The sequence below is a fragment of the Xyrauchen texanus genome, chromosome 19, assembly GCF_025860055.1.
Source record: "Xyrauchen texanus isolate HMW12.3.18 chromosome 19, RBS_HiC_50CHRs, whole genome shotgun sequence".
NCBI lineage: Eukaryota > Metazoa > Chordata > Actinopteri > Cypriniformes > Catostomidae > Xyrauchen > Xyrauchen texanus.
This window is the reverse complement of record NC_068294.1, coordinates 43273354-43301138: the sequence shown is the minus strand read 5'-3', so window position 1 is coordinate 43301138 and position 27785 is coordinate 43273354. Positions and strand designations below refer to the sequence as shown.

The following is a 27785-nucleotide window of genomic DNA, read 5'->3' as shown; positions in this document are numbered from 1 at the left end:
AACTGGCAGACTCACTACATTCAATTATCATTGTTTTGTTTTCTATGTCTGTTTTTGAATGTTTTAGCTCCAATAAGAAAGCTTCAAGGTCTTAAACGTAACACATTTATTTTAGAATTAAGTTTGATCATTTTTGAGTATTAATGCAATGAAAGAGGAAGATCGCGAGGTGTCAGTGTAAACCCAGAGTACGACTCATTACGTCAAAGAATACCGCCCTTTTTTCGTCACTTACACTCGTACATGATTTTATTTTCATCGGTGGTGCGGCTTGCTCAGTGCTTTTGTCCTTCAACTTCCTTCGCAATATCTTACGATTCTAAATAATTGGTTTATCTACTATGTTGCTAATGGAGTAATTTTTGCAGAGCTGTTGTGAGATTGTTGTGGACCGGATACGCTGGAAAAATGGGACAAAGGAGACGCGCTCAATTTCTGGAGCGATATGTGAATATCATCTTCGTTGCTGTATCGCTTGTTTTTGGGACAATGGTATGGGCACAAATACGCTACTCGATTTCTGAGGAGCAGAAGGAGGGAGCTGCAGTGGGTAATATAGCGAAGGATTTGGGTATTGATCACAGAACCCTAAAGGAACGAGGATTTCGCATCGTATCGACCTCAGGCGAGTCACTGTTCAGCGTAAACCAGGACGACGGCGTTTTGTATGTAAACGGTAAAATAGACAGAGAGGAGGTGTGCGAGAGGAGCACCCCGTGTTTAATCAATCTGAAAATCGCTTTAGAAAATCCGCTGGAGATCCACTACGTGACTGTGGAGATATGTGGATGTAAACGATCACAGTCCACTGATTTCCCGAGACCATGATAAGCGATCTTGAAATTTGGTGAGTCTGCTGTGCCAGGCGCAAGATACCCGCTACAGGCAGCGCGCGATCCAGATAGTGGCAGTAATTCTGTTCAGCTTTATAAACTTAGTCACACTGATTATTTTCGTATCGAAATGGTAGATAGAGATGAAGAAGGCAAACGTCCCGTATTGGTTTTGCAAAAGCCGCTTGATCGAGAGATGACAAAGCGTATGCAGTTGCAATTGACTGCTTTAGATGGAGGTAGACCGCCAAAGTCTGGAACAATGGAGATAAAGATAGATGTGTTGGATATAAATGACAATGCTCCTGTTTTTACCAAAGACACTTACACTGTAATGCTGAATGAAAATACACCGGTAGGAACAACTATTTTAAGGGTTAACGCAACCGATTCGGACGAGGGTCAGAATGGCGAAGTAGTTTATTCATTAGGGCATGACGTCAATCACAAATTACGTAAACTCTTTGACGTTAACAGAATCACAGGAGAAGTTATTGTGACGGGTCTTTTGGATTTTGAGGTCAAAGATAAATATCAGATTGACATTCAAGCATCCGACAAAGGAATCGTTCCTCTATCAACGGATAAAATTATAACTATAAAAATAGCTGATGTTAATGATAATGCCCCTCAGATAGAAGTGACGTCATTCTCAAGCGCAGTTCCGGAGGATTCCAAACCTGGCACGACAGTGGCTTTAATCAGCGTTTCTGATTTAGATTCTGAAATGAATGGGAGAGTCTCCTGTTCATTACCTGAGGACATACCTTTCAAACTAATGCCGTCATCACAAGATAATACTTACTCATTAGTTACAACATCATCTCTAGACAGAGAAACTATATCTCATTATGACATCACATTGGTAGCTAAAGATACTGGGCAACCACCACTATCTTCTGCTAAAACTATAACTGTCCAGGTATCAGATGTAAATGACAATAGTCCAGAATTCTCAGTTTCGCCTTATGCATTTTATGTGATGGAAAATAATGTTCCAGGCAAATCTTTATTTTGTGTATCTGCTTCAGACAAAGACACTAGTGAAAACGGTGTGGTAAACTATCAAATATGGAGAGATGGCATTGTAGAAAACACATATAAATCTTTCATCAATATTAACCCTGATAACGGGGAGATTTATGCACTTAAGAGTTTTGACTTTGAAACTGTTAAAATGTTCAGTTTCCACATTGTTGCTTCAGACTCTGGAAGTCCGTCTCTGAGCAGTAACGTGACAGTGAACGTGTTTATTCTGGATCAGAACGACAATGTTCCGGTGATCTTATATCCGGTCAGTGCTAACGGTTCTGCTGAGGGTGTGGAGGAGATTCCCGCAATGTGAACGCAGGTCATTTGGTGACTAAAGTCAGAGCCTATGACGCAGATATCGGATACAACGGCTGGTTATTATTTTCACTGCAGGAAGTTAGTGAGCACAGTCTCTTTGGTTTGGACCGCTATACAGGACAGATAAGGACCCTTCGCTCATTCACAGAAACAGACGAGGCCCAGCATAAACTGGTCATACTGGTCAAAGACAATGGGAACGTGTCACTCTCAGCAACAGCGACTGTGATTGTCAAAGTTGTGGAGCCCAAAGAGGCTTTTGCAGCTTCTGATGTGAAAAACGCAGTAAAAGACGAGGAGGAAAACCACGTGACATTTTATTTGATCATCACTTTGGGCTCGGTTTCAGTGCTTTTTCTCATCAGTATCATCGTGTTGATTGTAATGCAGTGCTCCAAATCTACAGACTGTTCATCCAAGTATTTACAAGAGGCAAATTACGACGGGACTCTGTGTCACAGCATCCAGTACAGATCTGGAGACAAACGGTACATGTTAGTTGGACCCAGAATGAGTATTGGATCTACTATAGCACCAGGCAGTAATAGAAACACTCTAGTGATACCAGATCGAAGGAGCAGGAGGGATTCTGGAGAGGTAAGAAATTACAAGGGTAACCAGAGTTTGAAAATTTGTGTGGTGGGGTGTCAAGAACTGTACCAGTATTACACCAACAAATGCAACCCATTCTGTACACAATATGTAAACTTACTATCTATTATTACATCAATAGATACATCTAATGCATTTTGCTGGAACCCTTTTGACATTGTTCACTATGTATCTCTATCTCACTCGCTCGCCCACTCTCTCTCTGTTTCTGTTCTGTTTGTTTTCTTTGGGGGATTGTCATTTGGTAAATTAGACCTCATTGATTACATCACAATTTGTTGATATTTTACTGTAGGCTAGGTGTGGAGAATTAATATGTTTACTTATGTATGCATCAATACATATTAATAGTTTATATTAATGACAATTTCTGCATGAATGATATGTTATAAGAACATCGTCTAGACTCTAGAGCATCAAAAACACAGCTTGATGCATGATAAGGCCAATATTGGCTTATGTTTAGATGATGACAAATACACAGGTCCTTCTCCAAAAATTAGCATATTGTGATAAAGTTCATTATTTTCCATAATGTAATGATAAAAATTAAACTTTCATATATTTTAGATTCATTCCACACCAACTGAAATATTTCAGGTATTTTATTGTTTTAATACTGATGATTTTGGCATACAGCTCAAAAAATTAGCATATCATGAAAAGGGTCTCTAAACGAGCTATTAACCTAATCATCTGAATCAACTAATTAACTCTAAACACCTGCAAAAGATTCCTGAGGCTTTTAAAAACTCCCAGCCTGTTTCATTACTCAAAACCGCAATCATGGGTAAGACTGCCGACCTGACTGCTGTCCAGAAGGCCATCATTGACACCCTCAAGCAAGAGGGTAAGACACAGAAAGAAATTTCTGAACAAATAGGCTGTTCCCAGAGTGCTGTATCAAGGCACCTCAGTGGGAAGTCTGAGGGAAGGAAAAAGTGTGGCAAAACACGCTGCACAACGAGAAGAGGTGACCGGACCCTGAGGAAGATTGTGGAGAAGGACCGATTCCAGACCTTGGGGGACCTGTGGAAGCAGTGGACTGAGTCTGGAGTAGAAACATCCAGAGCCACCGTGCACAGGCGTGTGCAGGAAATGGGCTACAGAGAAGCAGCACTGGACTGTTGCTCAGTGGGCCAAAGTAATTTTTTCGGATGAAAGCAAATTTTGCATGTCATTCGGAAATCAAGGTGCCAGAGTCTGGAGGAAGACTGGGGAGAAGGAAATGCCAAAATGCCTGAAGTCCAGTGTCAATTACCCACAGTCAGTGATGGTCTGGGGTGCCATGTCAGCTGCTGGTGTTGGTCCACTGTGTTTTATCAAGGGCAGGGTCAATGCAGCTAGCTATCAGGAGATTTTGGAGCACTTCATGCTTCCATCTGCTGAAAAGCTTTATGGAGATGAAGATTTCATTTTTCAGCACGACCTGGCACCTGCTCACAGTGCCAAAACCACTGGTAAATGGTTTACTGACCATGGTATTACTGTGCTCAATTGGCCTGCCAACTCTCCTGACCTGAACCCCATAGAGAATCTGTGGGATATTGTGAAGAGAAAGTTGAGAGACGCAAGACCCAACACTCTGGATGAGCTTAAGGCAGCTATCGAAGCATCCTGGGCCTCCATAACACCTCAGCAGTGCCACAGGCTGATTGCCTCCATGCCACGCCGCATTGAAGCAGTCATTTCTGCAAAAGGATTCCCGACCAAGTATTGAGTGCATAACTGAACATAATTATTTGAAGGTTGACTTTTTTGTATTAAAACACTTCTTTTATTGGTCGGATGAAATATGCTAATTTTTTGAGATAGGAATTTTGGGTTTTCATGAGCTGTATGCCAAAATCATCAGTATTAAAACAATAAAAGACCTGAAATATTTCAGTTGGTGTGCAATGAATCTAAAATATATGAAAGTTTAATTTTTATCATTACATTATGGAAAATAATGAACTTTATCACAATATGCTAATTTTTTGAGAAGGACCTGTAATTGTGGTGGTGTAGTGGTTTATGCACATAACTGGTAATCAGAAGGATGAAGGTTCAAGCCCCACAGCCACCACCATCGTGTCCTTGAGTAAGGCACTTAACTCCAGGTTGCTCCGGGGGGATTGCCCTGTAATAAGTGCACTGTAAGTCGCTTTGGATAAAAGCGTCTGCCAAATGCATAAATGTAAATGTAATTGCATTATAGTAGTAAAGGCCTAGAATTACATCACATTATTTTTGTTTGATATTTTATTTGTTATGAATACAGCTGTCCAAAAAGTAGATGCTGTGTTACGAAAGAGAGAGAGAGAGAGAGAGAGGGGTATATACCACAGTTATTTCCGGTCCTCGAATCTGATTGGACGAGAGATGTTCCATGAGCACTGATGGTGTGACAGCATCAGCACTCAGACACTTCACTGTGTGTGTGTCACTCCGCTTGTGTTCGTGCTGTTCTAAACTAAAGTGTAAGTGTAGTGCAGATGTGTTAGGAGTTACTGTCTTTATTTTTGCATATTACATATATGCAAAATTACATATGTTAGCCAGCAGGTGGTGGCAAAAGATCATTTTGGTGTGTAATATGAGCCACTTCGTGACATGAATTGAATCCGTTAGTCACTGTTTACATAAAACAGCGCTCTTTGAGTTTCCACATTGGATACATACTGTTTAAAATAGCGGAGGACATCGCTGTTTCTATAGTGAATGACATTTGCGCACAGGCTACCCCAAAATAGAGAGGAATACCCCAGTTTGGACATCTATATTCTACTGAGAAAGCTGACCTTCAGAAAGCTGACCGCATCTCTGATTGCGTGTGGCAACAGGTGATTGCAGACGCTCTGTATCTCGCTCGCTCTCTCTCTCTCTCTCTCTCTCTCTCTCTCTCTCTCTCTCTCTCTCTCTCTCACACACACACACACACACATCCATCCGTCTATCCTTGTTTATCCAATAACTTGTTAGAATCAGCATAAGCCGTGATATTATTTCTGAAGTGAACATTTTGAATTACTAACAAAGTCTTGGATGCATAATTTGTTTTAAACCAGCAACGGCAGATTCTGATCAGTCACGTAATAAAATAGTACTCAGTTTTTCCAAATTTTTTTAAATGTACTTGTTCATTGAACTGTTGTATATAAGCAAACTCACACTCGCAATCGTGCTATATGGCCCTACATCAGCACTTCTGTGATTACCTACGGCACTCGACCTGCGGCCGAATCACAGCAGTGCTGATGTAGGGCCATATCGCACTCTTGCTCGTGTGATATTTCTTATATATATATTATTATTAAATGTAGGCAAACTTACACTGTAAATATAACTCGTAGAAGAGGAACGCAGATGATAGAGTAAGGTATCCTTACTTGGAGAATAATGGGTTTTACACATTTCAGAAGTAAGAGTGTTTTTAAGTGGATCCTACTTCAACTTCACCTTAACCTTCACCTTAAGGGGCGGCTACGGCTCAGTTGGTAGAGCGGGTCGGCCACTAATCGCAGGGTTGGTGGTTTGAATCCTGACACACATGACTCCACATGCCGAAGTGTCCTTGGTCAAGACACTGAACCCCAAGTTGCTCCCAATGGCAGGCTAGCTTACATACCTTACATAGCAGCTCTGCCGCCATTGGTGTATGAATGTGTGTGTGTGTATGAATGAGACGCAGTGTAAAGCGCTTTGAATACCGTTAAGGCTTAAAAAGGCGCTATATAACTGCAGACCATTTACCATTATATTAGTGAATGACAGCTGATGCAGTTATTGCAATTGCATGCAGTGTTTGTTAATAAAAACTAATGCCATAATTTGCTAATTTTTCCCTGTGCAGTTGAATATCACCATAAAACTGGTTAATTTGGTTGGCATTAATATCAAATTTTGTTCACGTCTTGGCAGTAAAGACAATCAACATCACTTCCATAGGTGCCATTACATGAAGTCATTGTCTCAAATATGACTTAATTGCCTTTCCTTGTCAGTAGCCTATGTTCTGTATTAAAACAATGTCACAATTTTTTTTATTTAGCAAAACACATTTTCCACCAAACAGTAATAGCATTGTTTGTCATCTTTCACTTTCAGTCCTTATATTGTTCCAAACCCATATGAATGAATGTCTTCCAAGAAGGAAACAATGGAGATGAGTGACTATAGACTACATTTGCATTGTATGGGTAACTAAATGAACGCTGTTGTTCTGCCTAACTTCTCTTTTTATTTTAAAAGTAAGAAAGAAAGTCTTGTGTTTTTGTCACAACATGAGGGTGAGTAAATGATGACAATTTCTGTTTTGGTGAATGCCTTTCGGTGTTTTCAGTGACGTTCGTTTGCAGTAAAAAATTACCTCGCACGGTGTCAGTGCACACCAAAAATACTGCCCTGATGTGGCATCGTCTCTTGGCAGTTCCGATCGCGCTCTCCATCCTTTGCTTATTCTCGTCGTAGACATTGTGCTCTCGTGCACCAACAGCCACTTGCATCCTATCGTCCGGATTATTGAACACAACACGGGAAATTTGTGCGTTTTGATATGGATCCAAATGTTATGCGAGTGAAACATCTTTAGCAACGTGACAAAACAACGAGTAATTACATTCAAAATGGAACAAAGACTGTGTTCGTCATGGCGGCTAAGGGTTCTATTGATGGCGTTGGGGATGCTATTTTGGACAGGGATTCGCGCGCAAATACGATATTCTGTCTCTGAGGAGCAAAAAGATGCAACTGTGGTCGGAAACATCGCTAAAGATTTAGGCCTTGATTCCAGGATGTTAAAGGAGCGAGGATTTCGGATCGTTTCATCCTCGAGCGACTCGCTATTCACGGTAAATCAGAACGACGGGATTTTAAGTGTCAACGGAAAGCTAGACCGAGAGGCGGTATGCGAGAGAACTAGCTCGTGTGTCATCAATCTAAAAATTGCTTTAGAAAACCCGTTAGAGATTCACTACGTGTCGATTGAAATCGTGGACGTCAACGATCACGCCCCGACATTCCCGGAGAAAGAAAAGCGATTGGAAATATCGGAGTCAGCCTTACCTGGAGCTCGGTATCAGTTACAGGCAGCACGTGACCCAGATGGCGGGATGAACGCAGTTCAACAATACAAACTCAGTCATCACGATCATTTCCGAGTAGAAGTCAAAGACCGTGGAGAGGATCGAAAAATGCCCTTTTTAATTCTTCAAAAGGCGTTGGATAGAGAAACGAACAATAGACATAAACTACTGCTTACAGCGCTCGATGGAGGGCGACCACCGAAGTCTGGGACAATGGAGATACTTATTGACGTTTTAGACGTTAATGATAATATGCCGGTTTTCACGCAGGATATTTACTCTGTATCCCTAAATGAAAATGTCCGCATCGGAACAACTGTTATAAAGGTCAACGCTACTGATTTGGATGACGGTCCAAATGGAGACATTTTTTACACATTTGGAAAGGATTTAGACAATAGGCTATTACAACTTTTTGATTTAAACTCCAACACTGGGGAATTGACTGTGATTGGGCCTGTAGATTTCGAAAACGCAAATAACTTTGAAATCGACATCCAAGCTTCAGACAAAGGAACTGCTCCACTCACATCAGATAAGAGTATAACCATACAAATCGTTGACGTAAATGACAATGCACCAGAGATAGAAGTGACGTCATTTTCAAGCGCAGTACCCGAAGACTCTAAAATAGGAACCACTGTGGCTTTAATCAGTGTTAGTGATTTAGACTCTGGTGTGAATGGAAAAGTTTTGTGCTACATAACCGAAGACATACCTTTTAGACTAATGCCATCATCCCAAGATAGCATTTACGCACTTGTTACCACCTCACCACTTGATAGAGAAACTATATCTCATTATGACATCACATTGGTAGCTAAAGATGCTGGGCAACCACCACTATCTTCTGTTAAAACTATAACTGTCCAGGTATCAGATGTAAATGACAATAGTCCAGAATTCTCAGTTTCGCCTTATGCTTTTTATGTGATGGAAAATAATGTTCCAGGCAAATCTTTATTTTGTGTATCTGCTTCAGACAAAGACACTAGTGAAAACGGTGTGGTAAACTATCAAATATGGAGAGATGGCATTGTAGAAAACACATATAAATCTTTCATCAATATTAACCCTGATAACGGGGAGATTTATGCACTTAAGAGTTTTGACTTTGAAACTGTTAAAATGTTCAGTTTCCACATTGTTGCTTCAGACTCTGGAAGTCCGTCTCTGAGCAGTAACGTGACAGTGAACGTGTTTATTCTGGATCAGAACGACAATGTTCCGGTGATCTTATATCCGGTCAGTGCTAACGGTTCTGCTGAGGGGTGGAGGAGATTCCCCGCAATGTGAACGCAGGTCATTTGGTGACTAAAGTCAGAGCCTATGACGCAGATATCGGATACAACGGCTGGTTATTATTTTCACTGCAGGAAGTTAGTGAGCACAGTCTCTTTGGTTTGGACCGCTATACAGGACAGATAAGGACCCTTCGCTCATTCACAGAAACAGACGAGGCCCAGCATAAACTGGTCATACTGGTCAAAGACAACGGGAACGTGTCACTCTCAGCAACAGCGACTGTGATTGTCAAAGTTGTGGAGCCCAAAGAGGCTTTTGCAGCTTCTGATGTGAAAAACGCAGTAAAAGACGAGGAGGAAAACCACGTGACATTTTATTTGATCCTCACTTTGGGCTCGGTTTCAGTGCTTTTTCTCATCAGTATCATCGTGTTGATTGTAATGCAGTGCTCCAAATCTACAGACTGTTCATCCAAGTATTTACAAGAGGCAAATTACGACGGGACTCTGTGTCACAGCATCCAGTACAGATCTGGAGACAAACGGTACATGTTAGTTGGACCCAGAATGAGTATTGGATCTACTATAGCGCCTGGAAGCAATAGAAACACTCTAGTGATACCAGATCGCAGGAGCAGGAGAGATTCTGGAGAGGTAGAATCCTGATTAACTCAAAAGTTGTCATCTGTGGTGTTCTGTGTATGGCCATCATGCTATTTACTCAGCTTTATCTGATGCATGTAGATGCATTTCATCCTAGAAAGAGATGTTAATCTCTAATATTGGTGTGTAACAGGCCGTAGGCCTTTGCTGAATGACTCCTGAGGTCAAGTGATGACATTATGAGAGGTATTGAATGTGTGTGTATTAGCAGTGATTGTGTTAGCTGTGGGACTCGAATGGCTTGAATGCAGCATGAAGCATTTACATGTTTCCATTGATCATGGTAACATGGATGTTTCTTTACTAAGAGACCAGACTTTTCATTTTTGCCTGGCAGACTATAAATAAGACGATAAACAAATTCCTTGGACTTACATTGATGGAGCAACACGACTATCATTGAGAGTTGGGCGTGGCATCATAGCAGCACCTCTCACATTTTCTTTAGGAAATGTTCAAATCTAAACTATTTCTATCACACTGAACTCTCTGATAATCCCATTCATGTTCTGTCTGGTATCCATGGCAACATACTGCTCATTTTTACTCGTAGTAAAGAAGAACAGAATAAACTGAACTGGGAAATATGATGAGATGGATTGTGTGAATGGGAAACCAACATGGGGAGAAAAATGGAAGATGTTGTTGCGTTTTATGAGAAATGGGTTTGTGTTTATCAAACCAAATAGATTGAGATGGAGAAGTTGATGCTGTAATTTAGTCAGCAGATGGTGTCAATGGATTCAATCCCCCGTGGACAGGACGCAGAAAGCTTGTGTTTGTGTGTGTGTGTGTGTGTGTGTGTGCGTGTTTTTGTGATTTACGAGGACAATTTTGTAAGTTACAAACTGGTAATTACAAGGTTATTATGCTATAAATGTGATTTATGAGGACATTTCTAGTGTCCCCATAATTCAAATCGCTTAAAAATCATACTAAACAATGTTTTATTGAAAATGTAAAAATGCAGAAGGTTTTCTGTGAGGGTTAGGTTTAGGGGTTGTGTTAGGTTTAGAGGATAGAATCTATAGTTTGTACAGTATAAAAGTCATTATGTCTATGGAAAGTCCTCATAATGATAGGTAGACCAACATGTGTGTGTGTGTGTGTGTGTGTGTGTGTGTGTGTGTGTGTGTGATTTTGGGAAGCAGTCTCTGTAGTGTGTTTCTCTCTGTGCAGTGGGTTGTTTTGTGCGTGTCTGTGATTTGTTTGATCATTGTTTATTTCTGTGTAAATGAACATTGTATTAATGAGGTTGTTTTTATGAGTGTAGAGTTTGGATGACAGCATATTTGTTTAATGACTTTCTGTGTGTGTATTTATAAGGGATGCACCGATACCACCTTTTCTCTTCCGATCCGATATCCGAAATCTCATTATCGGCCTATCCCAAGCCGATACCAGTGTTGTTGTTGTTGTTGTTTTGCGTAATCAGTTTAGAATATCTTTACATTACTGTGTGGAACTTATTAGGAATACTCTTTAATATGTAAAGAAATACAAACCTCTAACTACACATTATGTCAATGTATAGATTATTAAGAAACACTTTATTATTAACTAGTATACTGGATAATGTAGCAGCAAAATTAACAGGAATTCCAGTCTTCAAGTCTTCAGTAGAAAGAAACCAGTGTTTTATTTTTGCCTTTTTTTTTTTTTTTTTATTCCCCCCAAATTTGTTTCAACTTACACCTGGACTTAAAAGAATTCAGATCTCTTTTTTTGTTCAATTTAGTTGTAAGATATCAGCTCACTTTTCATTCACACAGTTATTTTTTGGATCCCATTCAAGTTAAATATCGTTATAAACTGCAAATACTAATAATGACAATAATAATAATAATAATAATAATAAATTATTAATATTATTATTATTATTGACTTTAGTTTACATTTTAAATGCAACAGTAATATATCTCAATCGTGCACTTTTTAAACCCTCACGCTTTTATTTTGACATTCTGAATCTCCAGGACGTCCCGTATGTGTCTGTTTTTGGGCGAGTTCACAGAAGTTTAATTCGTTTCTTATTCATATTCTGGTCAAATTCTTCTCCGGTGCCGTTCTAAATGTATATTATAAGTGAACCGAACTATTGAGCATCTATATATGAGATGTTCGTGAGTAGCACTCAAATATTGCGCACCGCGTGAAGGTTAAAAATAGCCACGAGTACATCATCAGCCTGTTCGTAAGTGTGTGTAAACAGAGCAGCACCATTCACTAATGTGCTGCGCATACTATATATTTAATTATTAAACAGTCTTTTGTGATTCAGAGCTATCACACGTCTTCAAGTGTCTTTGAATAAAAAGCACAAGTCATATTAATTACTTTAATGGTGTTTTTATGGCAGACAGGATTGGCCTTATTCTACGTTACTGAACACACACACACACACACACACACACACACACACACACACACACACACACACACACACACACACTCACCTCCCCCGCATCAGTACTTTCATACATGTGTCTTTCGTTGCTCTTCTGTTTTCTGTTACTTCAAATTGGCATGTGACAAAATACATGTCTGTTTTGCTGCTTTTTTCTATTCATCCCTTTCTTCTATCTAAACAATAATAATATGTAATGAGGGTAGGGATAGCACTTTTAGATTTTTACCCATTTATTTAGAAAATATTCAGCTTAAAGCTTTGAAATTGTACCTGAAACATCTTTGACATGTCAGCAGTCGATATCTGTGTTGATTCGATTCACATCACAATCAAATCAGAAGCTATTCAAATATAAGTGCATGATTGATGATGTTACGTTCATATCACTGAGGCTTTATATGTGTAACAGGTGTATGTGGTAATTGTAATTACAAGTACAAGCTCCGTAATGTACACATAAATATCCTCTAACAGTTTATTTTTCAATCCCAAACCAATGTAAGACATGCTTTATTATTGTAGACAGTTTATAGTCTTTGTTCTACATGAAACTTGCTTTTTGTCAGTGTCAGTCTGTAAAGATCAACTGCATATGTGCTTGTTTGTTTACTCAGTTCTGTGCCAGTGGGCCACATTTAACTAATGGGTTGTCTCAAGAGCCTTTAAACAACCAAATCTTTGATAATTATTATAGGCAAACAAACACACACACACTATCAGCTAGTCTGGTCTTTTTACCAATCCCAGTTGCTATAGTAACAGCAGACATAGAACACTGTTTCCAGTTGCTTTGGTAACAGGATGCTTTGTGCAGATATTAGAAAGTGATTGATTTACACACTTTAGGTGAACAGTTGTGTGCATTGCATTTACAGTGGGTTTAGTTGGATATAATGTGATTTGGATCTGGGGTTTTGAATCATGAGTGTGTCATGGGCTCTGCTCCAGTTAATGTTCAAACTCAAGATCATTTTGAAAGATTATTGCTTTAAGAGAATATTCTTAATGAGTGAGTGTTCATTTTGGAAGTCCATCGGCCCTCTGTTCTGCAGCGCTCATCACTGATTTGATGTTGTTGTTGTTTTTTAAATATGGCATGTCCTTAAAAGTCTCTTTAGTTTATAGTTTTTCTCTGATTGTTTAAAAAAAAAAATCCCCATTTTTAGATATTAAAAGGAATGTTCATTTCTCTTATATACAATATTTATATGCATAATATTTGGGCATTTTGTTTCTTTGTAAACAAGACTTCAGAACCTTCATTGTACCTTCATTCATATATGGCCATACAGTATATGAGCATATACGTGGTGCAACATTATTTGTTTGAGACATATGATACTGATCAAAAACTATTATTATTATTATTATTTTTTTCACATTTTAGAATAATAGTAAAGTCATCAACATTATTGAATAACAGGAATGGAATCATGGGAATTATGATGTCACTATGTTGTTTTTTAAAAATAAAATGTATCATGTTGGCACAATGATACATTTGGCCAAAATCATTATTTCAAATATTTAATCATTTCAAAACATACTTAATTAGGAGACACACGAATGCCTTTTTGTTTTAAGCCTATATCCATGAGATGTTAAATGTTTATCGAATCGCAAAATTTGTCAAAATAATCACAATATATTTTTTCGGACCAAATCTTGCAGCCACACATCCCATAATTCTGTATGTGAGTTGGTTGAATGAATATAAGTGGTGTGGTTGAAATGAATCAATTTGATCAGAAATGTCCAGTTTTTTTTTTTTTTTTGTTTGTAATTATGACTTTTGTTAATACATTTCTACCAAGATATTAAGATGGTATTTGTTCAATACTTGCTTCGCTATCTCTGAAGCTCACTTGAATTTGTTTGAGATCATTAGAAGGCTGTCTGAATCCAGTGTCCTCAGGGAGTATTTTGAAACAAACACTGCCTGTGAAGTCATTGACTGGTCAGAAAGGCAGCTGGACACTTGGCTTTTAGCAGTTCCCCAGCAGGTGACATCAGTTGGCAGATTATTCACTGCAGGTGAAGAACAGGCATTACAAAGATCATGCACAAGGCCTGCAGGAAAACAATAACAGTGGCAACAAGGGTATTACAGTGTGTGTAGGCCAGCCGGATCTCTCTGAGTGAGTGAGTGAGCGGGCGAGTGGATCAGGTCCATTCTGCAGTGGTTCAGTACTTTAGTGGGTCACATTATTCTGCTTGTGCTTCATTTGGTTATAATAGCTCAGTCCTCTATTGCTCAGTCTGCAGCCGGCCGCAGATCGATCTCTCTCTCTCTCTCTCTCTCTCTCTCTCTCTCTCTCTCGCTCTCTCTCTCTCACACACACACACTCACACACTCTCTCTCTCTCACTCACTCACACACACACGCTTACACACACACACACACTCTCTCTCTCACACACTCTCTCTCTCTCTCTCTCTCACACACTCTCTCTCTCTCTCTCTCTCTCTCTCACACACACACACTCTCACACACACTCTCTCTCTCTCTCTCTCACACACAATCTCTATCACACACACTCTCTCTATCTCTCTCTCTATCTCACACACTCACTCACTCACACACTCACTCACACACACACTCTCTCTCTCACTCACTCACTCACTCACTCACACACACACTCTCTCTCTCTATCACTCACTCACTCACTCACTCACTCACTCACTCTCTCTCACACACACACACACACACACACACACACACACACACACACACACACACACACACACACTCACACTCTCACTCTCACTCTCTCTCACTCACACACACACACACACACACACACACTCTCTCTCTCTCTCTCTCTCTCTCTCTATCCTTTTATATAATCTTTTACTTTAATAAGTCTATATTAATCTCTTGAACTCTCTCTTTAAGGTCATCTATATATTTTCCGCTTCAGGACCCAGGGTTTACAACACAACACTACCAACTTTGTTTATCATTAAAGTAAATACAGAATTAAACAATATTGTCCTTAATATCAAATATTGAAATGAATTAATATTGCAATAAACCGTGTATTGCCAGAACTTGCTCTCTTTATAGCACTAAACTACTACTAAATGCATTATAGCACTATACGTGTAACTATATAGAATTTTGTTCACCTGTTTTATGAAAATTGTAATTCTGATCACTTGGAAATGTATGATTTTTAAATTGGGATTTCGGAGGTGGGGAACCCTAAAATCCAAGTATGTATAGCTGCAGGTCAGAGACCTCCAAAAGAGGACAGGGGTTACTCCAAAAGGGTTTTGCACCAATTCCAAAATGGGGCATTACTACCACTCACGGTTAAATTAAGGGAAAGGGTTAGGTAAGGGGCTCCCTATATCTTCAATGGTGGTTTGGAGCGACCTCCCCTTTTTGGAGCAATGCCTGCAGCGATAGCCTTCTCCTACAATTGTCGCAACCCCCATAAAAAAAAAATTGCATATATTTTTTAGTAAAATACATGGGTATCTAAATTTAGATTTTTTTTTATATGCCTGCATGGTATGTACTTCATAGAAGTTGTTTTATCTGTTTTTTTTTTTCTTTTTCTTTTTCTTTCAGATCAAATTTTTTACTGGGATAAATAGTTGTCTGTCAATAATTATGCATGTCATTAATCACCTCAATTGGGAAAATACATAATTACATGGCATATTGAGTTTCGTGTTTTACATTAGACTTGATTAAAATTGCCATCAAATGTATTTTATACTTTTTATAAAAATCAGATGACAGCTGGGACAAGTTACCTTAAGCTTGCATATAACATGCTAAACTGAAATCGAATTATGTTAATGAAAAAATTTGCATCATTTATAAAAGAGTTTTAAATTCTTCACTGTGGTGTGAAGAAGTATTTTCACATTTGTGAAATTTCCAAAAGAGAAAAACACAAAAAACAAATCAGTTGATCAGTTGATGCCATTCTATGAAACGGAGTTCGTGTCTATATGTGGGGTGCGCAGTCTCGTGCTGCTCTCGGATATAGTGCCTCTACAATCCCTGGTTTTACCCTAATAGCATCCCTCCACAACAATCTGCATTTGAGGTGTCATTGATGTCATTAGCGGGATGAGTTGTGCACCAAAGTTTAATACTTGGGTTTCAGAGTTTGTAATAATAAATGTTTAAAAATATGATGCTACATTGTTGTCACATGACCTCAATATGTGCATGTTTAATTCTGTAAGTTCAGTTATCAACACAGAAATGAAAAAAAATATTTGATATATTTTACTTTATTTTTTGCATTTTTATTTAAATTTGCAGTTCAGTCAAATTAAGAGTTAAAAAGCTCAGCTGATAGGACATCCGGTTCCAGTTCTGGCTCCTGCTCTGTTGTATACTGCACATGTTTGGCAAATGTAGTTGGTCATCTGAACATGCCATGCATACTATATACTGTGGAGATTGAAGGAGTAGTATGGCCGCATGCTATTCTGAACATAACCTAAAGTGATTGTGTTCTGACACAGTTTTAGTGCTCTGATCTGTGATTGCTGGAGTGCTATAAAGCCCATGAGGAATCTCTTTTAGACTGAAGGCAAAGCTTTGTGCTGGATGTGGGCGGAGTCAGGGATATGAGTGCTATTATTAGAAGTCTGTGCTGCTGCAGCTTGACTTACATTCCAGACATTTAATGTCGGATTTTGATTTACTTATGATATAATGTTGAAATCCCAGTTTAATCAGAATCAGAATGAGCTTTATTGCCAAGTCTGATTCCACATACAAGGATTTTTTCTTGGTGACCGAATCTTCCAGTGCACAAACAATAGAAAAGACAGAGATAATGCATATCTGTAATATACAGTGCAAGGGAATGTAATGCAGAAGAGGTAGGACATGTTAAATAATATAACTGACTAGGCTGTGTATTGCACAGTATATATTATAGTATAGTTTTAACTGTTCATGAGATGGATAGCCTGAGGGGAAAAAACTGTTCTTGCGCTTGACGGTTCTGGTGCTCCGTAGCGCCAGCCAGAAGGCATAAGTTCAAAAAGGTAGTGGGTTGGGTGAATTGGGTCCAGAGTGATTTTCCAGCCCTTTTCCTCACTCTGGAAGTGTACAGTTCTTGAAGGGAGGGCAGGGGGCAACCAATAATCCGCTCAGCAGTCCGAACTGTCCTGTGTAGTCTTTTAATATCCAATTTCGTAGCTGAACCAAACCAAAGTGCAGAGGACAGACTCACTGACTGCTGAGTAGAACTGTATCAGCAGCGCCTGTGGCAGGTTGAACTTCCTCAACTGGCGAAGGAAGTACATCTCCTGGGCTTTTTCACAATGTCACTGTGGGTCCCCCACTTCAAGTCCTGTGAGATGGTAGAGCCCAGGAACCTGAATGACTCCACTGCTGCCACAGTGCTGTTCAGAATGGTGAGTGGGGTCAATGTTGGGGTGTTCCTCCTAAAGTCCGCTCTCATCCCCACTGTTTTGAGCATCTTCAGCTCCAGGTTGTTATGACTACACCATCGAGCCAGCCGTTCAACCTCCCTTCTCTATGCAGTCTCATCGTCATCTTGGATGAGACTGATGACAGCAGTGCCATCTGCAAACTTCAGGAGCTTGATAGAGGGGTCCTTGGCGGTGCAGTTGTTTGTGTACAGGGAGAAGAGTAGTGGGGAGAGCACACAACTTTGGGGGGCACCAGTGCTGATTGTACAGGTGCTGGAAGTTAATTTCCCCGTCTCGCTTGCTGCTGCCTGTCCGTCAGAAAGCTGGTGATCCACTCTAACAGATATATGTGGGAATAAAGAGCTGGGTTAATGTATTCCATTGGAGAACTGGGATGAAGCCGAACTGAAGTCCACAAAAAGGATCCTTGCATAACAAAAGCAAAGGATGCGGCAAGGAGTGCTGTATATCTGATGGCATCAATGTTTCTAGGCATATTTATAGACAGCCTCTGGAGTCCTCAGCTGTTATGTCACATCTCCCCTGTGACCCCCTGCCATGCTTGAAATTTTTTTGTAATATTTAATCATGTGAGAAGTCAATTCAATTTGCAAGTCACCAGTTTACTAGAGATTTTGCTTCTACTGAAAACATGCATGTGCACACAGAGGCTCATGTTCTAAAACCTAGTGAGCTGCCTACATTGGTAGTATTTTAAGGCATCATGGGGCTGAAGAGCAGGCTATTCCAAATGATACCCCGTTTTAGAAGTTCTGTTACATATCTGTTGTTAATGCAATTCATCCAAGAAAAATGGTGATCAAACGTACATAATCCTTTCCCTAAGCTTAACGGTGAGTGGAAGTGACGCCCCCTTTTGGAGTTGGCAAAAAACCCTTTCAGAGTAACCCCGCCCCTTTCGGAGTAGCCCTGCCCTCTTTTGGAGATTCTGCCCACATTTGGAGGTCTTTGGTCTGCAGCTATATATCGTTGGATTGTAGGGTTCCCCCACCTCTGAAATCCCAATTTAACCCCTGGGTACTGTTCAACATTGATACAAACTTCAATCTGTTCTACTGTTATTTTTAAGACTATTTCACTCCGTGTTTGGATGTGCAATGTATGTTTATGCTTTTAAGAATATTGCATTGCTAGTCTTACGGCCTGTCTAAGGGTAAGGGTGCAACATAAAGTGACACCACAACCAGAATAATGAACTCAAAATGTTTTTTAAACTCTATCAACAGCACCACTACACACTATCCGGCCTCGGGAGTAGTCTCCTTCTGAGCGGCACATTCCGTTTAAATAGCCCAGACTCTCCAACACACACCAATCCCAGGGAGTAGCTGATTCCAACATGGCCCAATCCTGCAAAAGGGAAGGAGAGTAATAGATGGAGAGAGAGAAAACAACAACGACGCAGCACACATGCTTATGCCAAACACTTATCAATTGTGTGTCGAGTCTCCCAGGACTTGTTGCCTATGTAGTGCATTCTAAATGAGGTTCCATTTCAGACAAAGACTGCTGCCTATAGGCAGTAGACATCAAAGTCAGCTTATAGGTTTTGAGACATCGGAGAGACACAATTACTGATACATTTTAAGACAAACCTACACTTTGGCTGAATATGATCAGTAGTATCAGTTTACCTTTCATTGGTAAACAAGAAAGACAAAATACTTATGTTAATGATATATTTAGTTCAACTCAATTGAGGAGGATTGAGATCGAGATTTGATGTAGGGCATGGAGGAGGAAGAACAATGACTCATCCCACTAGTGCTCATGTGTGTGTGCGTTTTAAGAGCAGGTTCATATGTGAGGCAGCAGCCTTTTATTTAGTCTTCAAAGAACAATCACCTCCAAAATCAGCTCTGATTCGCCATATAATGTGATTAGTGAGGATGATAATGTGAGGGTGAATTGAGAAAATGTATTGGCATGGACATACATAATGTTTCTTACTGGCCATGTAACGGCATGAAATAAATAAAATAAATAAACAGCATTATTTCATTTAAATGTACAGGATATATGTTGTTGTTCGTGTGATAAAGGAATCATTTGTCTGCTTTTCCTCCTTCGCTGTTGACATCCTGCATGATTTTGTTCCTTTAAATGTTAGTTTTGGTGGTTTAACAACAGAGATGTGTTGCTACTTGGGCGAGGGTCAGACTATCCTTCTCATATTGCGTTCCATATAAAGTAACCAGAGAATTGGTTGATTGATGAACTCAATTAAGCTACTTGCCGAAGCCAGTTTGTACTCTATTTGATGCTTTTAGTGTTATACTAGACGCTATGTGCAGTGTTGTCATCTAGCTGGCTAGACTGGTGTCACAGTGAAATCGGAAAACAGTAGGTTGAATTTTCTTTAGTTGAAATTGATCAGTGCTCACCAAAATGCGAAACACTGCCCCCAGTGGACAAAACGATAACTGTTGTTGGCTGTATGGACATGTGTGAGCTCCATTTTCCAGGTGTAATGGCCATGGAGGGACGCCAAAAGTGATTTGTGTACCGTACCAACCTTAACCTAACCATCAATGGGGTATAAATGTTATGTTAGAGGGAAAAATGCAACATACAAATTGCGCTCGTCACCGATCATGCGATCATGCGACCATGCTTACATCCTAGTTTCAATATATATCTGATGTATACAGTACAGTATGTGTGTGTGTGATTTTGACAGGTAGAGACATCAGAACAGTGTGTCATCCACGTGTCTGTGCACACATAGGTCATCGTATGCATCTCATGCATATATGTGTGTTACAAACACATTCATTTCTTTCTACCGTGGAACACAAAAGGAGATGTTAGGCCGAATGTCACTTGAAAACATTTTTATTTCAGGGGGAAATGCAATGAAAGTGAATGGTGACTGAGACTAATATAATGACCATTTCCTCCAATACTGCATTTTTTACATGGTCACACTAAATTGGGATCCTGCCAGATAACTAATTACTAACGTAATTTAAACATTACTTGTAGAAGCTGATTGTTAACTTAACTGGCTTAAATGACTGTATTTTACATTTACATTTATGCATTTGGCAGATGCTTTTATCCAAAGCGAATTACAGTGCAATTATTACAGGGACAATCCCCCCCGGAGCAACCTGGAGTTAAGTGTCTTGCTCAAGGACACAATGGTGGTGGCTGTGGGGATCGAACCAGCGACCTTCTGATTACCAGTTATGTGGTTTAGTCCACTACGCCACCACTCCTGTTACCACTTCTGTTTATGTGTAGCTTGGCATGATACAATTTCAGATTGGTTTATCCAACACTGTATACAGAGAATTCTGCACTGTATTTTAATATTTTTTTTTATTTTTGATTCTGTAATAGTGCTGCTCTTCCAATGAGGTTTGTCCTTTTGGGGCGGTCATAGTACAGACTAAGGACACTTTTAATGTCGCTGTGAATTCAAGAGCGTGTTTGAGCATCCATATATTCCTTACACATGAAAACACACACACACACACACACACATGTGTTTGCCTCAAAGATGTAGGGCAGCACGATGTGAATAATTTAGTCTTTTCACTGACTGCAGCTTGAATATGGCCAACCCCCCCATCTCTCTCTCTCGCTCGCTCCTTTTTTTTAAAAGAGGTTTTGTGTGGGTAACTTTACAAGATGCAGGCATCTCTTTATTTATTTAGCATTATGTTTGTTGTTATTTTCATTATTAATTTTTTCATACATTATAACTCTCTTGCTGCTCAGAAATAAAGGGCTTTAAAGGAGACCTATTATGCCCCTTTTTACAAGACATAATAAGTCTCAGGTGTGCCCAGAATGTGTCTGTGAATTTTCAGATCAAAATACCCCACGGATCATTTATTATACCATGTTGTAAATGCCTCTTTGTGGGAGGAATTAAAAACACACTGATTTTGTGTGTGTCTCTTTAAATGCAAATGAGCTGCTGCTCCCCACCCCCTTTTCCAGAGAGGGCTGTACCTATAACCAATTTGACTGACAGTGTAAATACCGGAGTTAAGCCATACATGTATGAATATATGTGTATATATGTTTATCTGGTCTCCGTGAATACAATCCGAGACAATCCTAACTTTAGCTGTATTAGCTGTGGAATCAGCTAACAAGCTGAATATATGTATTCTTATGTGACTATGACACTTTATTAGTGGTGCTTGCAAAGCATCACTATTGTAATCTCACATATTTTTCTTTTTCTTATTATTAAGTTGGCTTGTGAAAGCCAACTTACTGAAATCCTATTTAAACTTATTATTAAGTTGGCTTGTGAGAGCCAACTTACTGAAATCCTATTTAAACTTATTATTATTAAGTTGGCTTGTGAGAGCCAACTTACTGAAATCCTATTTAAACTTATTATTATTATTATTAGTGGTGCTTGCAAAGCATCACTATTGTAATCTCACATACTTATTATTAGTGGTGCTTGCAAAGCATCACTATTGTAATCTCACATACTTATTATTTTTATTTTTATTTTTATTTTTATTTTTATATCTCTTAACAAAACTTCGCACCTAACTCGTCCCGCACCGCTTGGCGTAGACCCACTAATGAGGTGTCAAATCGAACGGCCTATTGAGGACACGTGTGCTATGACTTTTATAGCTTATCGAGGGTACGGTATTTGCCCCAGGGGCAAAAAAGCGCCGAAAAATCCCATAGACTTAACATTGAGACAAACTTTGACGCGTCACAGCTCCAAGCTGAGGATTTCGCAGAAACGTGTGATTTGCCACATTTGAAGAGGCTGGCAGGCTCTGTAAGAGCATACCTCAATATGGGGTAAAAGTTGCACCCCTGGGGGCAGGAGCTGCCCAAAAATGCCCCAATTGACTTATAATGGTGTAGGACGGCCCATGAAATGAAAAGGCATAGGGATTTGTATTGAACATAGCTCTGGATCACAGTGTCATAGAGACGAGGGGTGGGCTCATTTTACTCAGACGACCAATCAGTCTCTCAGGATCATTGTGAAGCTATCAAGCCACGCCCTAGCAACCATTAAGAGCACCTTAGCAACAAGTCCCATAGACTTCTATTGAAACAGATCAAAGGGATATCTCCGGATAGAAGTGTCATAGAAACACAAGGGTGGTCTCGCTTGACTCGGGACAGCAAACAGCCAATCATGCATCAAATCAACACTTCCTAGCCCCTCCCTAGCAACCATTGTCGAAGCACCTTAACAACCAAAAATCCATAGAGGGATATCTTCCATTCTGAATGTCACAGAGGCATGGGAGTTGGTTTATATCATTCATACTGACAAGCAGCCTTTGGAGATTCATGATTGGCAGCTGCCAAGCCACTCCCTAGCAACTAAACAGAGTACCCTAGCAACCGCTTAGCAGTAACTATATCTCTGCACCAGAAAATCAGAGAGACTTCTGGGTTGATTTATTTCAATCAGGATGGCAAGGACACTTGATTAGTATCACTATGGTAACTGCCTAGCAACCAGATGGGGTTACCCTAGCAACCGAGTAACAAATCACATATCTCTGCATCAGAAAAACGTAGAGACTTCCGGGTTGACTTATTTCAATCAGGATGGAAAGGAGACTTCATTAGTATCACTATGGTAACTGCCTAGCAACCAGATGGGCTTACCCTAGCAACCGAGTAACAAATCACATATCTCTGCATCACAAAAACATACAGACTTCCGGGTTTGACTTATTTCAATCAGGATGGCAAGGACACTTCATTAGTATCACTATGGTAACTGCCTAGCAACCACATGGGGTTACCCTAGCAACCTACTAACAAATCACATATTTCTGCACCAGAACATTATACAGACTTCTGGGTTGATTTATTTATGACCACAATTTCTGTTCTTTTCAAGCAGGCTATTTGATCTAGTTTTGCCACTGCAAGCACCACTCACATTTTCTTCAGGAAATGTACCTATCTAGTTTTTATTTTTATTTTTATTTTTATTTTTATATCTCTTAACAAAACTTCGCACCTAACTCGCCCCAAGACCGCTTGACGTACACCCACCTAATGAGGTGTCAAATCGAACGCCTATTGAGGACACGTAGTGCTATGACTTTTATGTTTATCGAGGGTACGGTATTTGCCCCAGGGGCAAAAAAGCGCCTAAAAATCCCATAGACTTAACATTGAGACAAACTTTGACGGCCACAGCTCCAAGCTTAGGATTTCAGAGAAACGTGTCATTTGCCACATTTGAAGAGGCTGGCAGGCTCTGTAAGAGCATACCTCAATATGGGGTAAAAGTTGCACCCCTGGGGGCAGGAGCTGCCCAAAAATGCCCCAATTGACTTATAATGGTGTAGGACTGCCCATGAAATGAAAAGGCATAGGGATTTGTATTGAACATAGCTCTGGATCACAGTGTCATAGAGACGAGGGGTGGGCTCATTTTACTCAGACGACCAATCAGTCTCTCAGGATCATTGTGAAGCTATCAAGCCACGCCCTAGCAACCATTAAGAGCACCTTAGCAACAAGTCCCATAGACTTCTATTGAAACAGATCAAAGGATATCTCCGGATAGAAGTGTCATAGAAACACAAGGGTGGTCTCGTTTGACTCGGGACAGCAAACAGCCAATCATGCATCAAATCAACACTTCCTAGCCCCTCCCTAGCAACCATTGTCGAGCACCTTAACAACCAAAATCCATAGAGGGATATCTTCCATTCTGAATGTCACAGAGGCATGGGAGTTGGTTTATATCATTCATACTGACAAGCAGCCTTTGGAGATTCATGATTGGCAGCTGCCAAGCCACTCCCTAGCAACTAAACAGAGTACCCTAGCAACCGCTTAGCAGTAACTATATCTCTGCACCAGAAAATCAGAGAGACTTCTGGGTTGATTTATTTCAATCAGGATGGCAAGGACACTTGATTAGTATCACTATGGTAACTGCCTAGCAACCAGATGGGGTTACCCTAGCAACCGAAAGTAACAAATCACATATCTCTGCATCAGAAAACGTAGAGACTTCCGGGTTGACTTATTTCAATCAGGATGGAAAGGAGACTTCATTAGTATCACTATGGTAACTGCCTAGCAACCAGATGGGCTTACCCTAGCAACCGAGTAACAAATCACATATCTCTGCATCACAAAAACATACAGACTTCCGGGTTGACTTATTTCAATCAGGATGGCAAGGACACTTCATTAGTATCACTATGGTAACTGCCTAGCAACCACATGGGGTTACCCTAGCAACCTACTAACAAATCACATATTTCTGCACCAGAACATTATACTGACTTCTGGGTTGATTTATTTATGACCACAATTTCTGTTCTTTTCAAGCAGGCTATTTGATCTAGTTTTGCCACGGCAAGCACCACTCACATTTTCTTCAGGAAATGTACCTATCTAGTTATTATTATTATTCTTCTGAGACTAAAATTACCAAGACTAACTCCTCCTAGAGCTTTTAAGCTACAGGCACCAAACTCGCACAGACCTTCAGACTAACTCCTAATAGTGTGCTATATCTTTTCTAACTGATCGGACTTACGGTTTTCCTAAAAATGACGATCAAACTCGAAAAACTCCCATTGACTTAACATTACGGAATGTTCAGAAATTTAAATCCCAACTGACATTTTCACACACACAGACAAAAAGGGCCTGTCAGCCCTGCATCTCTCATCTCTCTCTCCCTCATTGCATAGGGATATTGTATTGAACATAGCTCTGGATCACAGTGTCATAGAGACAAGGGGCGGGCTCATTTTACTCAGACGACCAATCAGTCTCTCGGATCATTGTGAAGCTATCAAGCCACGCCCTAGCAACAATTTAAAGCACCTTAGCAACAACTCCCATAGACTTCTAATGAAAGACATCAAAGGGATATCTCCGGATAGAAGTGTCATAGAAACACAAGGGTGGTCTCGCTTGACTCGGGCAGCAAACAGCCAATCATGAATCACCTCAACACTTCCTAGCCCCTCCCTAGCAACCATTGTCGAGCACCTTAACAACCAAAATCCATAGAGGGATATCTTCCATTCTGAATGTCACAGAGGCATGGGAGTTGGTTTATATCATTCATACTGACAAGCAGCCTTTGGAGTTTCATGATTGGCAGCTGTCAAGCCACTCCCTAGCAACTAAACAGAGTACCCTAGCAACCGCTTAGCAATAACTATATCTCTGCACCAGAAAATCAGAGAGACTTCTGGGTTCATTTATTTCAATCAGGATGGCAAGGAGACTTGATAAGTATCACTATGGTAACTGCCTAGCAACCACATGGGGTTACCCTAGCAACCGAGTAACAAATCACATATCTCTGCATCAGAAAAACGTAGAGACTTCCGGATTGACTTATTTCAATCAGGATGGCAAGGACACTTCATTAGTATCACTATGGTAACTGCCTAGCAACCAGATGGGGTTACCCTAGCAACCGAAGTAACAAATCACATATCTCTGCACCAGAAAATCATAGAGACTTCTGGGTTGATTTATTTCAATCAGGATGTCAATGAGACTTGATAAGTATCACTATGGTAACTGCCTAGCAACCACATTGGGTTACCCTAGCAACCGAGTAACAAATCACATATCTCTGGACCAGAAAATCGTAGAGACTTCTGGGTTGGTTTATTTCAATCAGGATGTCAAGAACACTTGATAAGTATCACTATGGTGACTGCCTAACAACCAGATGGGGTTACCCTAGCAACCGAGTAACAAATCACATATCTCTGCAACAGAAAATCGTAGAGACTTCTGGGTTGATTTATTTCAATCAGGATGGCAAGAAGACTTGATAAGTATCACTATGGTAACTGCCTAGCAACCATATGGGGTTACCCTAGCAACCGAGTAACAAATCACATATCTCTGCAACAGAACAACATAAAGACTTCTGGCTTTGTTCATGGGACTCAGGGTAGCAAGGATCAATCAATCAATCAATCAATCTATCTATCTATCTATCTATCTATCTATCTATCTATCTGAGGGTCAATATCTATCTATCTATCTATCTATCTATCTATCTATCTATCTATCTGTCTCTGTCTGTCTGTTGTCTATCTATCTATCTGAGGGTCAATGTCTATCTATCTATCGATCTATCTATCTATCTGAGGGTAAATATCTATCTATCTATCTCTATCTATCTGAGTGTCTGTCTATCTATCTATCTATCTATCTATCTATCTATCTATCTATCTATCTAGCAACTAAGTTAAACTTTAAACTACTTTAAACTAATTTAAACTAAACTAATTTAAACTATAAACTACTTTAAACTATAAACTACTTTAAACTAATTTAAACTAATTTAAACTTCAAACTAATTTAAACTACAAACTAATTTATACTTCAAACTAATTTAAACTACAAACTAATTTAAACTATAAACTACTTTAAACTTTAAACTAATTTAAACTAATTTAAACTTCAAACTACTTTAAACTTCTTCAAACTTTCTGGTCCAAACTTTCACAAGCCAACTTAGAAGTCTTGTCTCTACCTAACTTTTTTTTATTATTATTATTATTATTATTCTTCTGAGACTAAAATTACCAAGACTAACTCCTCCTAGAGCTTTTAAGCTACAGGCACCAAACTCGCACAGACCTTCAGACTAATCCCTAATAGTGTGCTATATCTTTTCTAACTGATCGGACTTACGGTTTTCCTAAAAATGATGATCAAACTCGAAAAAACTCCCATTGACTTAACATTATGGAATGTTCAGAAATTCAAATTCCAACTGACATTTTCACACACACAGACAAAAAGGGCCTGTCAGCCCTGCATCTCTCCCTCTCTCTCCCTCAGAGGATTTCTTTTATCAAGCAGCCAAAAAGTAATGACCTAAAATCTTCCTAGCCACACACTAAAACATGCTAAAAACGTGCTAGCATCTATCTGAGGGTCAATATCTATCTATCTATCTAAATATCTATCTATCTATCTATCTATCTATCTATCTATCTATCTATCTATCTATCTATCTGAGGGTAAATATCTATCTCTCTCTCTATCTATCTATATCTATCTCTATATATCTAAGGGTAAATATCTATCTATCTATCATATCTATCTATCTATCTATCTATCTATCTATCTATCTATCTATCTAGCAACTAAGTTAAACTTTTTAACACTACACTGTAGAACTGGCTCATTAGAGTCATTCATTTGGGAA

The 27785-nt window shown here is 39.6% G+C and overlaps 1 protein-coding gene across 1 annotated transcript in view; it reads left to right on the top strand.

Annotated features, from left to right (window-relative positions):
• Positions 1 to 9771, top strand: part of LOC127659825 (protocadherin alpha-2-like) — a 57181-nt gene extending 47410 nt beyond the window's left edge. Inside the window, exon 2 of the mRNA XM_052149773.1 lies at positions 9131 to 9771. Coding sequence (XP_052005733.1) covers positions 9131 to 9771 — 641 coding nt within the window. The remainder of the gene's footprint in view (positions 1 to 9130) is intronic.
• Positions 9772 to 27785: the final 18014 nt, after the last annotated feature.